The following is a 15,298-nucleotide window of genomic DNA, read 5'->3' on the forward strand; positions in this document are numbered from 1 at the left end:
CCAATAAGACAAGAGCTCATGGGATGGCAAAGAGAGATGGACACCCCTAAAAATATGTATCCTCTCAAAAGGATTTGAGAGGACAAGATGAGGGTGGATTTTTTTTATACATATACAAAGCCAATTGCTGAAGTGCATGCCAGATTGTGTGCTTAAATGAAAGAGCCAAGATTTTTCTACCACCCGTTGTCTGGACAGATGTTGATAACAAATGTATCAATAAAAAGCGAACAATAAATATTGCTAAAGAAACATTGGCATCTACAGCTATTGCAGTGGCTGACTCTGAGCTGGCTTCTTTGAGGCTGCTGTGCCCCTGGAAGCCAAGTGAGTTAGATGAAATGTTCTGGAGAAAAGCCTACCTATAGGTTCTGATGAAGAAAGAAGCCTGCCTTAAATACCACTGCAGTTGTGTTGTAGCTGGGTCGGTCCCATGATATTAGAGAGACTCTTCTTCAGGTTCGTATAAGCTCAGAAGCTTGTCTCCCTGACTAACAGAAGTTGGTCCAGTGAAAGATATTACCTCACCCACCTTTTCTCTTTAAATGTTGTTGGAAGGTAGCTCTCCATATGTATGTAAAAACAAGGGCACTATGCCAGTGCAGTTTTGTTATGTATTTAACCTTAGATAAATTCCACCTCCAATCAGCTGGGAGCTCTTCCCTGATGTCCTTCCTCTTTTATCTGCAGAAAATGGGGCAGATTCACTCCTGCTGGCAAAGGGATGTGAAATATCCTCCTGACGGACACAGGGGCTGTTGCACTGGATTGGAATCCTATTTCAGGGGGTGAGTGGTAGCTTTAAATTCTGACCAGAGCACCACATGGCAGGAGCCCACTGGTTGGGGTTGCCTGGAGATACACTGAAATACCTCTGCCAATGTGCCTTCATTCTGACCTGTATCAAACTCAGTTATTTTCCAATTGTGGGGTCACCCCCACAGCTCTGTCTAAATCCCTCTATCCCGACCTGCTTTATTCCTAGTTATTTTGGAGAACCCCCTTCTCACAACTCTACCAGGGCGCCTTAGTACTGCTCACCAGCGTCTCTTGTTTATCCCAGTCCTGGGCCACTCCAGTCATATAGAACTGAGTGAACTATCACACTGGTTGCCAGAGTATTATCTAAACAGGCTGTTATTCTCCCTTTTTTGCTTCTTGCACCTTTAAGGCAAGCCCTCGAAAATGCAGATACGCCAACAAGCTTATCGCAGAGATTCGTCTACGTTCCTGGCTCACCTGGACTTGTTCAGTGTTAGCTCATTCCCCTACCTCCATTACAAAGACATTCTAGGATGTCTTTGGACACTGGTTAAAGCAGACACTTAGTTCACATGAATCCTCAATGATTTGGTTTCTCTCTGGTTCTTCTGTCGAGCTGGAATTCTCCAGGCATTGTGCAATCACTGGGGCCAGTGTACATGGGGAGGAACCTTCTTTAAGGTTTGAGGAAAACAAGACTAAGCAAACCAAGAAGCATTTGCTGACTGCAATTTTATACTGAGATTTTAAAAGTAAATATTTCCTGTTACTAACAATCAAAATATAGCAGATTGGACAAAATGGCAGAGCAGGTTTAGAAAGATGTAGCTATGTCCGTATCTCTGTGTGAAGTAGATGCCTGGGGTGTCTATTTTCTAGCCTCACTAGTTCTTCTGCTGCCTTTTGCTTGTGCTCTTTGCGGTTTTTGGTTTTCCTTCTGCTTCTGCTGGTGCTGCTCTTGCATGGAAAAGATGCACTGCATGGCTGTCAAAGGCTTTAATCTAGTAAGGAACATACAGAGAGGGTAAAGGAGGTTGAGTTGTCTTGTAGTTTGAGGGAAGGTATCTATAAATCAGATCCTAAATATTTCATATGGGGAAAATAAAGCCGTGTTAAGAAAAGCACAATTCAGTAATATGAAGATATGATACCTATTAAAACAGCCTCCTTAGAAATGGGCTAACTCATTTAAATGCCCAAGACAGTCCTAATTATGTCTTATTTGACTTGACCCCACGCTGCTACTCCACCCATTTGGGCTCTGATGAGAAAACAGGAGAGGACTAGATTAGTCTTAACTGTGAGGGTTGGAGCAAAGTGCAACAAACCAAACCAAAGCGGCAACATAAGGTTGAATTTAGCTCTCTGTTACACCAGAGAAACTCCTGTCAAATCAATTAGTCCCAACTGAGGAAGAGGATATTAGCGTGAACTAGGGATATGTAAATTTGAGCCCACTGCATCCACATGGGGGAGTTACAGCGCAGCATTTTGGTGCATGCTGCTATTCACACCCTCACAGTCCAAACTGCAGGGCAATGTAGACATGACTTTAGAGCAGAATTCAGCCTCTATCTAGGCTTTGATAGATTCTTTGGGCTACATTCTGTCCTTATGTATATTCATGGGCAGATTCCCATTGTGTCCAGTGGGAGATTCACAGGCATATGTCAGAGTGGAATCTGACCCACAGAAATTTAGAGTTGGGAGAGGCCTACTGTGTGATAATATTCACCAGTTCATCCAGAACCATTTTCTGGAGTGTACAGTCAATTGCTTTGTCTAGGCTAGTTCTAAACAACTTGAGGGATGGAGTTTCTATCCCAGGCATATTATCCTACAGTCTGAGACCTCACTGTGAAGATACTTTTACTAATAATCACCCTACATGTTATTTTTTCAGTTTCCTCCCACTGCTCCTCATTAAATCCTATGGGCCACTCTTCTCAACAATTTCTCGCCCTTACCAAGGATTATGATGATTGCAAAAAGTTCTACATATTTAGGGTGCTTAAAAGTTTAGACAGCACTCCTCTAAAACTTGAACTCTACAGATGAGGGGGATGTTTCTCTAGACACATCACTTAACTTATTAAGGGCTTCAGAGGCACAAAATCAGATCCCCTTCTCCCCCTTATTGTGGAAGCACTAAAAAACTATGTCATTAATTTAAAAAGAATTAATTTGCAAGTGGCTTTCCACAAGACAATGCTATTTTACTCCTTTTAGAAAAGCATGTTTTTAAATTTCCCAGGATTGAATGTCCAGTCTGTTGGTCAGTCCTGTTTTAATACTGACTACAGTAACTTGACTGATGTAATCAGTACTGACTCATCAGAACAAGAAAATCTAAGAGTCCAACATCTAACAGGTGCTGTCCCAGTCAGCTGAACTACAGGACCAAGGGGCCTCCTTCACTTCTGCGCAGGCTTTCCTCACCCACCCATAGCTCGGTAAATGCATCTCAACATCATGGCACATAGCCCCACATATCCCCTGTTGCAATCTTCAGAACTCTACACTGGTCTGCCAGTGTGCCTCACACCTGACCTGTTTTACCCCTTGTTAACTCCACTGCTGGGCTTCTCCTAAGTAGAACATATCATTTATGCTAAATGCTGAGGCAGCTGAGTGATGGACAGGTATGGAAATTATGTTGAGACTGCAAATAAAACAAATTTTGGGTTGATTTGAATTTGGGCAATCATAGTTATGGAAGCCACTGATGGAAAATTAATTTGGAACACCAAGATAGCTCGTCAGAGCATTCAGCACCTTTGAAATAGTGGGAAAAACTTCATCAGCCATAACTGATCCCCACATCCATCCTGTCATCAGTACCAGCCATCACAATTCTAGGGTGCATATCATCATCGTATCTAAGATAATTAACTGGCCTAATGCATGAGATAATGTCTCACTCCACTGGTTAGTTCTAGTGATTATGGAGCCTCCTACTATTTCACAACTAGAACGGTTCTCCTTTAGGTAACATGGCTGAAGCCCATGTTTAGGTGCTGAAAGTACCATGAAATCAATGAACCTAGTTCTTCATGCAACACAATCCCATTGACTTCAATGAGAGCAAGTGAGGACATAACTGAGCCCAGTGGCAGAATACAGCTCTGTCCTTCCAAAACTGTCATATGTATATGATGCCTCTCACAAGCAAATCTTCTACTGACTTGAGCTCAGTTCCACGGTCACTGTGCTAAAGTCAGCATCTACCAAGAGGTACCACACGGTGGCATGAGATCCAAGTGGAATCAGGGTGAGGCAGAGGAGAGACCCCCATCTAGTCCCTCCTCAGTCCAAACAAGGAGTGTTTAAAAGTTCCTCCTCACTAACATAGGGGTGCAAGCACACAAACAAATGACATGTTTCCTGAGGATCTCTGTGCATCACCACATTCCCTACAGCACTTTTAAGGAAAGGTCAGATTACACAGAGTCACCTTTTCCATTAAAATTGCCACTCCCACTGTAGCAAGTTGTCTTCTGAGTGGAGGGAGAGAAATGGCATCCTAAGCTAAAAAGACACCAATCCTTTCCTTAGCTTCTCTCTGCACCAATTTTAAAAAAAGATGTTGTTTACAATCAGGGTTAGAGAGGAACTAGCAGAAACCCCAGCAGCCTGCAAAATTAATCACTCCCATGCCTCTTCTTTCTCTAAATACCAAACCCTTGATTTAAAAAAAGTCTTTAACCGAGGGCAGCTAATAGGGAACACTTGCAGATGTTTCAGCTAATTCCTGGCGTTTTCAGGGGCAGCCTACCCTGGGACAGCCTTCCCTGGACTTACATCTTTAGCTTTGAGCGGGGAGTATCTTTCCCCTTGGGCACTAAAGAAGGCTCTTCACTAGTTGTCTTCACTGAATCTTGTTGGCTATTCAATTTGTCCAGATCAGGGTCTTCCACAGGGATAGAACTGCAGAGGCAAAAAGAATTGCATTTGGTATTGCCAACTAGCATTTCAAGAGCATCTGTTCAGCATTGCCAGTGGAGGGCCAGAACCAGACGTCCAGACCTGACCACAGGAAGTCTAGGGCAAAGCCAGGAGCAGAATCCAGAGTCTGCTGCCTTGACCATAAGATCATCATCTTACATCCTGAAGAATGAGTTTTTATAACTGTTATTACCTAAGCCTAAACAGCCACTAAATATTGGATCTAAAATTATCTAGCCCTTTTCTGAATTCCGTCAATAGCCAAATGGAGAAGGGCAACATGGTCTGGTAGACAGAACACTGGACTGGGAGTCAGGAGAGCTGAATTTTATTCCCAGCTCTACCACTAACTAGCTGTGTGATCTCAGGCAAGTCACGCACCTCTCTCTGAGTTTGTTTCCTATCCTACCCTTTGTCTGTCTTGTGTATTTGGACTGTAAGCAATTTGGGAAGGGATTATGTCTTACTCTGTGTTTGTACAGCACGTACCACAATGGGACCTTGATCTCAGTTGGGGCCTGCAGAAGCTACTGTAATATAAATGGTAGCAGTACAATTCAATTAGTGTGTCCACGTACACACCATTTACTCCAGCATTGTTCTTGTTGCACCCAGTTACACCAGTTCTGAATCTTGCCCACTCTCTATCTGGTTTCTGTAAAAGTGAGGGAGATTAAACCCCTGCCAATTTGTTCAACAAAACTGGGCTTTGCCATGGAAAATGGCAAAAATTTGCTGCGTGGAATCAAAAGGGGGAAAAGAAAGCTTTTGCCCAAGTTGATATGTTGCCTTGTTCCCAGTGAAGCAACATATTCACTGGTGGAAATGATCCAAAGTTTGTCCTGAATGCTCACACAGCTGTGAGTGGAATCATGCCTCAGAATAAACGAATGGTCTTTAAATACGACATTATTTAAAATGAAAACATACACACTGTTCCTTATAACCGCTCCTTGCAAGCTGGAACTAAAACCTTACCCCCCATTTCGAATTCCCCCTAGACGCTCACAGTGGCTTGTGTGGGAGACACCATCGTTCTGTGGATAGTGCACACAGTGCCTGAAGACTTGGGTCCTATTCCCAGCTGTGCCACTATCTCACCGTATTAGCAAAGGTAAACGTCTCTGAACACCTGTAAAATGGAGACAACTATGTTCATTCATACTTGTAAAGCACTTCCTGATCTGTGCTGATAAGGAGGGCTGCTTATAAGTGCTAGACTTTAGTTCATTTTTGCAGTGTGACTCATGAGAACTAAGCCAGGGCCAGTAGTTTGTGGTCATAGGGTTACTGTGGTGGTGTGATAGATTTTAGGACTGGGTAGCTGGCACTGTTTATAGAAAAGAGAGCATTGGGGGGAAAATCACATGTAAGAATCAAAGAGAACAAAATGAGACAAGTCAAGTTTGGGGCTCATTAAGCTTAACAATTTCCCTTTAAAATGCATTTTTCCTAACTACTTCTTTATACTCTTGCTAGCCCCCAGATAAAGCAGCACAGCTTTACAAGAAACCGAATTTCCAGAGGGCTGCTAAAGGGTGAAGTGAGTAGTGAAACTTCATTACACTAAATGGGGCTGATAGCTTTTGTGTAATGAAGTGATGAGCAGAGTCCATTACGAAATACACCTGTGATCGCATTCTCTTGTTAAGGGAGAATGCATACCTGCAATTCCCCTCTAATAGGTTCTTTCTTTGCGTCATTTATTTTTTCCTAGCTAAATTAATTCATAAGCCTGATTACTCACAATCCCAGCAGGTTCCTGATGTACAGTTTAGCACTAGTACTTGAAACAGACGATCTGGATCATAGGCATCAAACTTTGCCCAAGTAAAGACTGCACTGACAACTCCTTATAGGCAGCACCCGTATCAGCAATTAGGCTGGCTGCATTACAGGACTTCACGAGTCTTAGTTCTGTTGTCCATGATCTGGACACTCGCTGTAGCTTACCCAAATCATTTGTAGCTGTTTTTTTTTATGAGGAAAACATGTTAAAGAAGACTGTACCACATTTGGAGAGCTAGACGCTAGCAAAGAGCCCTCAGTATATAACATCATATCAATGGCCTCAGCTATATAATACAATAGAAGTGCCAAGGGAGGCACATTCATTGAGAGGTGACCCAATCAGCCTGCTTTATGAGATCCTTGGGAGGAAGATATTGAAAGTTTAGTCCCATTTTGCAGTGACCTGATATAGTTATCACATGCTGTTTTGCAGGATAGATTGTGGAAAATCACAGCTTGATGGAGGATCTCTGACATTAAGGGTGGAAAAGCTTTGGGCTTTATTTTTCACTACTTGCCTCATTTTATCTTGGATTGTTCCTGATAAAACAAAATGAGATTTCTCGTTGAAGTATCCATAAAGGGACTTACAGCTCAAGCAACAGAAATTGCTGCTATCAAAGGAGAGCCAGCTGTCCACAGGTGAGACCATGCCTTGGAGCTGCTGCCCTTTCCAATCAAGAGGTAACAGCTTCAATTTCCAGTGCTCCAGCTGCCGTGGCCTGTTATTTAGATACTGATGGTATTTTGGGCATAATGTAATGAGATGTTTAGCCATGGCGATTTCTGTCAACATGGGCATGGTTAAACTGAATCCCAGGTTGGGGAAAACGTATTCACACAGGCTTTAGGGTTTTGTTGTCGTCTTCCTGTGCAACATGGGTGCAGGTGGGTATACGTCATGGATACCACCATAGTACCATGGATACCACCATAGTACCATGGATACCACCATACCTTTAATTTCCCAGAAGAGCAATATTTTGTATTGCAACTGGCAGGTTTTTCATTATTCTTATCAGAATTTTTATTAACATTAGTACTGGATCTTTCCAGCTAACTGCACCAACTGTGTCAATGGCCATACTATGTGTGAGGGTGACTGTACCTCAGGAGACTTATGGGGATACTGTAAAAAGGAGGCTGATGGATCAGCAAGTCTGATACACATTTTAAATGGTCAGCTGTAACCCTGCTTTCAGAGCAGTGGGCAGAGGCTGCCCATTTGTCTCAGACAGGCACATTCTATATGACCTGTTTATTACCAATGCCAGAGTGCATGGAGCAATTAGCAGTCTCTTACATCTTCTTTTCCTGTTCCTTCTAACAATGTCCACATTATTCAGAAGTTGGAGGCACTGTGATTGAGAGGCGAAGACAAAGGACTGGGAGACAGGAGATCTAGGCTTTGTTCACAGATTTGCCCTGACTGGGCTTGCGAAAGTCACTTGATAATAGAACCAGTTGGAACTATTGGAGGCGGTTGGAGCAGAACTATTTCAGTTCTGCTGAAAATTTTGACTTTTTGGCCAAAAATCAAAAACCAAAATCTTTCAGATGGAAAATGAAATATTCAGTATGGAAATGCAGGGGCTGTGCCTCATGGGAGTTACAGTTTGTGTGTCCCATGCTCCCATTCTCCTCTATAGACCAGGCTCCCTGATCCGACTACATTTTTCATGATGAATCACACCCTTCACTCGAGGGAAGGCAGTGCATCAGGTAAGGCCCATGGCCACAGTGCATCACAGAAGATGAAGTTTAGCTGAAGAGCCCAGCCCAGGGAGGAGAATGGGACATGTTGCAACTAAACTCCATTCAGTTTTCAGCCAAAAACAACACACTTTTCAGTTTTGGGGTACCTGTTTGATGAAAAAAAATTAAACATTTCCAGAGAAAGGTGACACTTCACCAAAAGGTTCATTCTGTCAAAAAAACAAATTTTCCATCAAAAAAAAGTTTGGCAGAACATTTTTGACTAACCGTACTAAATCTCTTTACACTGCAGTTTCCCTGAGAATGGAAATGACACTTTCTCACTGGAGTAAAGTGCTTTGAAAGCCATGAATGAAAAGCATCCTATAAAGTGTTATAAAGCTGAGGAAATCCTTCATGCCAGCATAGACTCCTGCCATCTGGTATTTGCCTGAGCAAGAAATTGCTCTGTGGTTGCATACTATTGGAGAGGATTTCCTGTGGTTTTAAGCACTAAGATCAGTCAGAACTCAAGTTCTCTAAAGACCTGGATTCAGTTTTCAGTGGGCTGTGCTTTTCAGGAAATATTCCCACAAAATTAATGCTTGAAGTAACATCATTTTCAGGATTCTCCTGTATGGTGCTTTGAAAGTTTCCTTGGAAGCAACAGTAAAGAAATGCAATACGAAAATGAATGTCAGAAAAAAGAAAAGCTGGGATCAAATCAACATTGGCTTTATCCAAGAGCCTTTACAAAGCAGAAGTTGTTTTGGTTTGATTTTGGGGATGTCAGAAAGTTGGGGGATGTATATGGAGGGCTATTCGAACTTCCAACAACAGGAATAAAGCTCCAAATGACCCACCTATGGACATGATTTGCAGTCAGTCTTCTTTGTTCCCTCCATTACTTGCTTTAATTTGAAAGCCTTTTAACTATTAGCAAAGTTCCAGCCTGTGTCATTGCACTCAATTATTCACAGCAATGGACAGAGACATTGACGGACTGCACAGGCATTAATGCAGTTTAGGATGGGGGCGGCTGGCTCTTTGATAATTTATTACAGCCGATTATGCAGACCAGCAGAAACTCAGGGACTTTACTTACGATAAATGTGCAATGCATAATCCATCACTACCTGAAACATTAACTGGATAACCCAGTTCCTTAGTCTCGGTGGGATTTAAGGCGTCTGTGGTTGCCTGAGACACAGTCTTGTATTGTTTTCTGCATACCCCGTCCTGAGATAAATTTCACTGTAGGTGCATTCAATGCAATAGCAACACTATTGCAATATTATTAGTGCTAATAAAAACTAATAGCAATAGCACTGAGAAACAGCAGGGACCTCAGACTCTTAAAGCAGCTGAGCAAATCTTATGACTTCTGCATATTTTACTGCTGTCATGCTGATCCTTTAAAATATATACTACTAAATGGCCAGTACTCTAGGAAGCTCGATTCTGTCTTAGATTGTCTATTTGTCTTATGACAAAGCCATTATGTATTCACCTTCCTCTTACTCCCACTCTCTGACTTGTTTCAACAAGAGAAATATTGATCACTTGCTATGACTTCTTAGGAATCCAAGCGGGTGGGGTGGGATATGGACCTGTCTTTAAATGTTTCATAAACAGTTCTGCTACCTTTGACCTTTCCTGAAAACTCAGTGCCAGAGATTTGTCTCACTGACCTTCAGACTGACAGGTTTTCCTTTTTTTTGCCACTTTCTAGCATTCCTTTTCTATGTTGACTGCATCCTATTACACAAGCCTTTGGCTTATTTTCCTGCCCACACCCCAGGCAGTTCACAATGGCACGCACAGAAGAGAACACAGCTGTGGTGCTTTCCTGTTACTGGCTGAACTTGGTAGTGTGGTTCTGTTTTCTTGTTTGTTTTGTAAAAACACACCACCACTGACCTGTGTTAAATCCTTGGGAGACTCCAGCCATTGACTGCAGCCCTTGTTCTCGTCTTGTCTATGACAAGCCATGTTCTAATTATTGGGTTCATGTAAAACTTGATGGCCCTGACCTCTCCCCTTCTGCATGGTCCCACATCTCCAATTACTCCCACTACCAAGTCAACTTCAGCACAACTGGAACTGAACTCCTTCACGGTCTCCTTTCTCCATCACCAAATGTGCCATCCTCCATCCCATTACCCCTGTTTGGAAGGGCACTACTATCAGATTTAGCCCTGTTCATCTCACTTGCACTTCTAGGCTGTCACCAAACCCTATTCATTCTTCCACTGCAGCATCTAGCCAATCTGTGCTTTCTTCTCCAGTCTGACAGCTAAAAGACTTGCCATTTGCTGAGCCCTCTTCCCCATCTCACCTGCGCCTGCTGTAGTCTCTACACCATGCTGCAGATCAGAAGGGAAAATTTTGCCTTACATTTCTACATTTTCCACACTACAGATTCCTGGCTTCAGACCAGCAAAAGGGAAGGTGGAAGCCCTTAGGAACAAATAGTTGATCCTCACTCTCGTTTTTGTGAGCCAATCTATTTATGACCATGGGAGAGGTTGGGTGAGGAGGAGCCACATTCCACCTCACTCTCCCACCCGTCCTTCATTCCCATTCGCCACATTGTGCAGAGGGAATGAATGCTTGCAGCCACGATGCAATGTCTCTCTGCTTCCTCCCTTATCTTGGCCTCATCCGTCAGTCCGAATATAAGATCACGGACAAGCCCCAGTGACGTAAAATGGCTTCCTGATTCCTACAGCTCTGCGTCCCCATCGCACGGAGACATCTTGTTATCAGCATGCTACCACCCCACTCTAAGGGGATGCAGTGCTGAAACATAGGACTGTCTGAGGCTCTTTAGTGTTCTGCCCTGGGGCTGTGTGAAACATGGTATGGTCTGAAATACAGCAAACATTGCTACTGCGGGTCACTCCCTGGGACACAACAGCCCCCAGATATACCTGAGTCTTGCGCCGTCATTGTGCCTTCTGCATAGACCCCCCACCCCAGACATCAGATCCTCATTGCACTTGGTTAGTGCCTGGCTGTGATTGAAAAGTCCATTCAGATGAGGTTCCTCTACCATCTTTTTAATGCAATTTAATCTACCCTGTGCCTTTATTTTAAGACTATCGGGCTAGCCCCCCATTTCCCTCCACAGTCCGCACAGCCTCACATGTAAGCTCCCAAATCCATTCCAAATGCACAAGGGCTGGGAGCACACTCAGACCCAGAGGACAAATGGAGCCAAATCTACCCCAGGTTTAGGCCCGTTGACATGAATGGACATGGAACAGGGATGGATCTGGACCCGAGCACTTTGTGTTACTCTTGACTGACCATCACTGCCACCCCCAAGTCATACAGCCAAGCAGCAATGACTGGCTCCAGAGTTGGCTGCACTGAGCTCTCCTCCTTTAGAGAGGGGGTTTGCAGAATGTGCATGCTTTGGGTCAGCAGCTTTCCTCATGGCTCTGAGAATGCATTTTGTTAAACCTTTATACACAAACACACAGTGAGAATCGCTTTGAAAGTATGATGGTCCCCAGACAAAACTTGATAAGCTTGCTGTGTCTGCCTTGAGGTCATGCAAAATAGTGCCACTTTGAGGTGACTGCTACTACATCTAAGCAGCCTGGAAAATGTCTATGGTCCTGGGTTTAAAAGGGCTGATCAGTTTAGCCCTATACAATATAGAACAGAGGTCTCAAACTTAGTTTACCTTAGGGCCAGTGCCAGTCCTCAGATCCTCCCAGCAGGTCAATAATGTCACTTTGCTCCCATGGCCTCACACAGTCCTGGCTGACTCTGCCCGGAGACTAGTGATGCTGCCTCCATGGCTGACTCTGCCCAGCGATACCTCTGTCCCTCTCCCCCAACCGATGGGAGCTGCGGTGGGGGGTGGGGAGAGCAGGGGGAGGGGCAGCACCTGCAGCAGACAGAGCCAGCAGTGTGGCTGCATGGGTCTCTCCTCCAGGGAGAGGGGCATGCAAATCTCTCCTGCCCGCTCCCCTCCCGTCCCTCCTCCCCCCAACTGGCAGCCATGGGGGCCGGATGAAATAACTTTTTAAAAAGTTTCTGTGGGCTGCAGTAGGGAGGTTCTTGGGCCGCAGATGGCCCACGGGCTGGGACTTTGAGACCCCTGACATAGAACCTGCAGGATTTTCTATGTTATATTCACAGTAACATAGGAACTGCCATATCACATCAGACCCAGGGTCCATCTAATCCAATATTATGTCTCCGGTGATGGGCAACATCAGATGGTTTGGAGGAAGGTGCAGGAAACCTCATAGAAAACAGTTATGGAATAACCTGCCCAAAGAGAAAATGTCTTCCTAAACCTGATGTCCTTACTCAAACAAACATCCACTGAAGTCAATGGGAATGTTGCTTGGAGCAAGGACTGAATAAAATATCTGGTCCTCAAATTTTAGTACAGATAAGAAATATAAGATGCCAAGAAAGAAGATGAACAACAAAGAAAGAGAAAGAAAGAGAGCGCGTGCACTGACCTTTTCAGTGTTTCAAAGAGAACCTGCAGTTACAGAGGTTTCAATTACCTTAGTCCTTCAAAGGCATAAAAGCTCCTGCAAGCAAACCACTAGTGCCCAGCAGTGAAAGGGTCAATTACCCTTGCTGTATCAATCTACTACACTCAGTAGACGGGTTCCAGTACACAGTGTAGTCTGTGTTTCCTGTCCAAGAGCAGCAAGATTAAAGTGAAAAAGAAAACAAGTTAACACTGTTCCTGGATATTTTTGCTACCCATATTACAGCTGCATTAAAAATAACTTCGACCTCCATGAACATGACGGCAGAGAACATTACATACCACAGGAACGAACAGGCATTAGTCAGCGGTGGGGAAGGGTTACTGTAAGAGACTGCAAATGAGTTCATACCCTTCCTATATCATACGTGCAGCTAAGGATTTTCTCATCTGGCCTAATAAACTCCCAACACCCAGCACCAATTAACCCTTTGAATGCTAGATGTGCTCTTTGGGGCACCCAGTTTGGCATAGTGCAGCGATTGTGGATGGAATCTTGGCACATATCTCTCATTGCTAGTTTACAGACCAATGCCTGCGGCATGCACAGCATGAGATATCCCCTTAAAGCACTGGAAAGACATTTATTTGGAGTTACCCATTTTAAATAACAGCTAATGTTTAATGCTTTTCCTCTGGAATCTGTAAGTGCTTTACAAAGGTTTCAGAGTAGCAGCCGTGTTAGTCTGTATTCGCAAAAAGAAAAGGAGTACTTGTGGCACCTTAGAGACTAACAAATTTATTTGAGCATAAGCTTTCGTAAGCTACAGCTCACTTCATCAAAAGCTTATGCTCAAATAAATTTGTTAGTCTCTAAGGTGCCACAAGTACTCCTTTTCTTTTTGCTTTACAAAGGTGATTCAGCATTATTGTCATCATTTTACACATGAGGATTTTACGGAGCTGACATCTCACCGAAAGTAATTGAGCGCCTAAATCCATTAGCTGCTTTTGAAAAGCTACCTTGTGACTTGCCCAGGGACACACATCAAGAGAGTGGCAGAGTGGGAACTAGTATTGAGATCTCTGCATTAGCAGTATAGGTCCTATCCATTGGGCCATGATGCCTCCCAGTTCAAGTAGGCTGTTACCTCTTGAATATTGCGTTTATTTGATTCATTTGTATATTTATTTCTTTATTGTAGATTTCATTTATTTTATTTTAGTTATAGCCAAGCTGTGGTTTTGATTTGCCTTGAGCAGCCATTTAATTGGATTTAGAATGGGATTTTCAAAAATAGACATGTGCCCACTGTAATCAGAGGTGTGACTGCAGCATGTGTGGACATTCACTTTGGAAGTGAATTAAGATAAACTGAATTAAGGCCACTTTAATTCTGAATAACGGCATCTGCACAAGAACTTAATGCGGTTTGACTAGCCCACTTCAAATTCACACCTTTCGTTGATTTGGATTAACTTTCCTGGTTGTCCCCCTGGAGACAAACCCTGACTCAGGAGCACAAATCGCATTGAAAATCAGATTGATAGCTGCCTTGGCTTCACTGCTATTGTTTGCCAGATCAAAGTGACCTCTGGATTTTTCTGTGCCTGTGGGGTGGGAGAAGGGGAGCAGGATTTGCCTCTTAAATCAAAGGGGCTCAGAGTGAGGAAATCCTTCCATGTGTCTGGATTGTAGACACTGAAGTCAGGATACTCAATAGCACAACCCAAACCTTTGAGTCAGGTTCTGGAGCTCAGACTCCAGCCTTGCTATAAAATAGAGAGGAGAAGAGTGTTGATACTGAAGTACCCTCAAAGGCCTGGACTGTGCTTGAGGGAACTAGGTTCCCATCCTGCCTGTATATCTGGCTTTGAATTAAGTGATAAAACTGCCATTTCCTTGGCATCTAATATGTCATGTAAATTGGGCAAATAAGCACACATCTGATGCAGCTTGCATGTGCCAAGCAGTTCCCTTGGGACCTCCGTGGATCACTAAAACACCATAGCTACAGCACAGAGGCCAGAGTGGTGCAGTGAAGTAGATAACTGCCTGCTGGTTACAATTTAAGGGCTACATTTAAAATATATATATTCTTCAGATATACAGGGGGGAAAACCTGCGAAATGAATGTGAAAATGTACGCATAGTAGTAAATGTCTCAAGGTGAGTCCAATAAATGCATCTCCCTACCTAAGAGATACACCCTGAAGTATGGGAGAATTTAAGGGCTTGTCTACACAGGGAATTATTTTGGAATAGCTATTCCTGAATAACTCCTTGTGTGGATGCCCTTATTCTGGAATGAGAGTGCCTTATTCCCAATCAGTTTAATTCAGAATTCTTCTGGAATAAGAGCATCCACACATGGAGTTAATACGGAATAATTATTTTGCGTTAAATTCACACCCTACCTTAATGTGAATTAAATTCTCACTGGAGACATGCCCTACCTGTCGTATAGTTCAGCTATGTCTCTGAACTGCAAGGGGGATAGATCGCAGTTAAGATGTAGCTCCCAGCGGAATAGTGGCGGGCCATTAAAAACTACAGTTTGACTCCCAGCAATAACTAAATTGAACAGATTCCCATTCCACATATAAGGAAACCCTCAAATACCAGAATAAAGGTGAACA

At 43.4% G+C, this 15,298-nt stretch overlaps 1 protein-coding gene across 1 annotated transcript in view; it reads right to left on the minus strand.

Annotated features, from left to right (window-relative positions):
• Positions 1-1,479: 1,479 nt before the first annotated feature.
• The window catches only part of C7H3orf20 (chromosome 7 C3orf20 homolog), a 47,173-nt gene continuing 33,354 nt past the window's right edge, over positions 1,480-15,298 (minus strand). The window contains exons 16-17 of the mRNA XM_043519664.1: positions 4,564-4,689; positions 1,480-1,763 (exon numbers count right to left, since the gene is read on the minus strand). Coding sequence (XP_043375599.1) covers positions 1,631-1,763; positions 4,564-4,689 — 259 coding nt within the window. The 3' untranslated portion in view covers positions 1,480-1,630. The remainder of the gene's footprint in view (positions 1,764-4,563; positions 4,690-15,298) is intronic.

This window comes from Dermochelys coriacea, chromosome 7 (genome assembly GCF_009764565.3).
Source record: "Dermochelys coriacea isolate rDerCor1 chromosome 7, rDerCor1.pri.v4, whole genome shotgun sequence".
Lineage (NCBI taxonomy): Eukaryota > Metazoa > Chordata > Testudines > Dermochelyidae > Dermochelys > Dermochelys coriacea.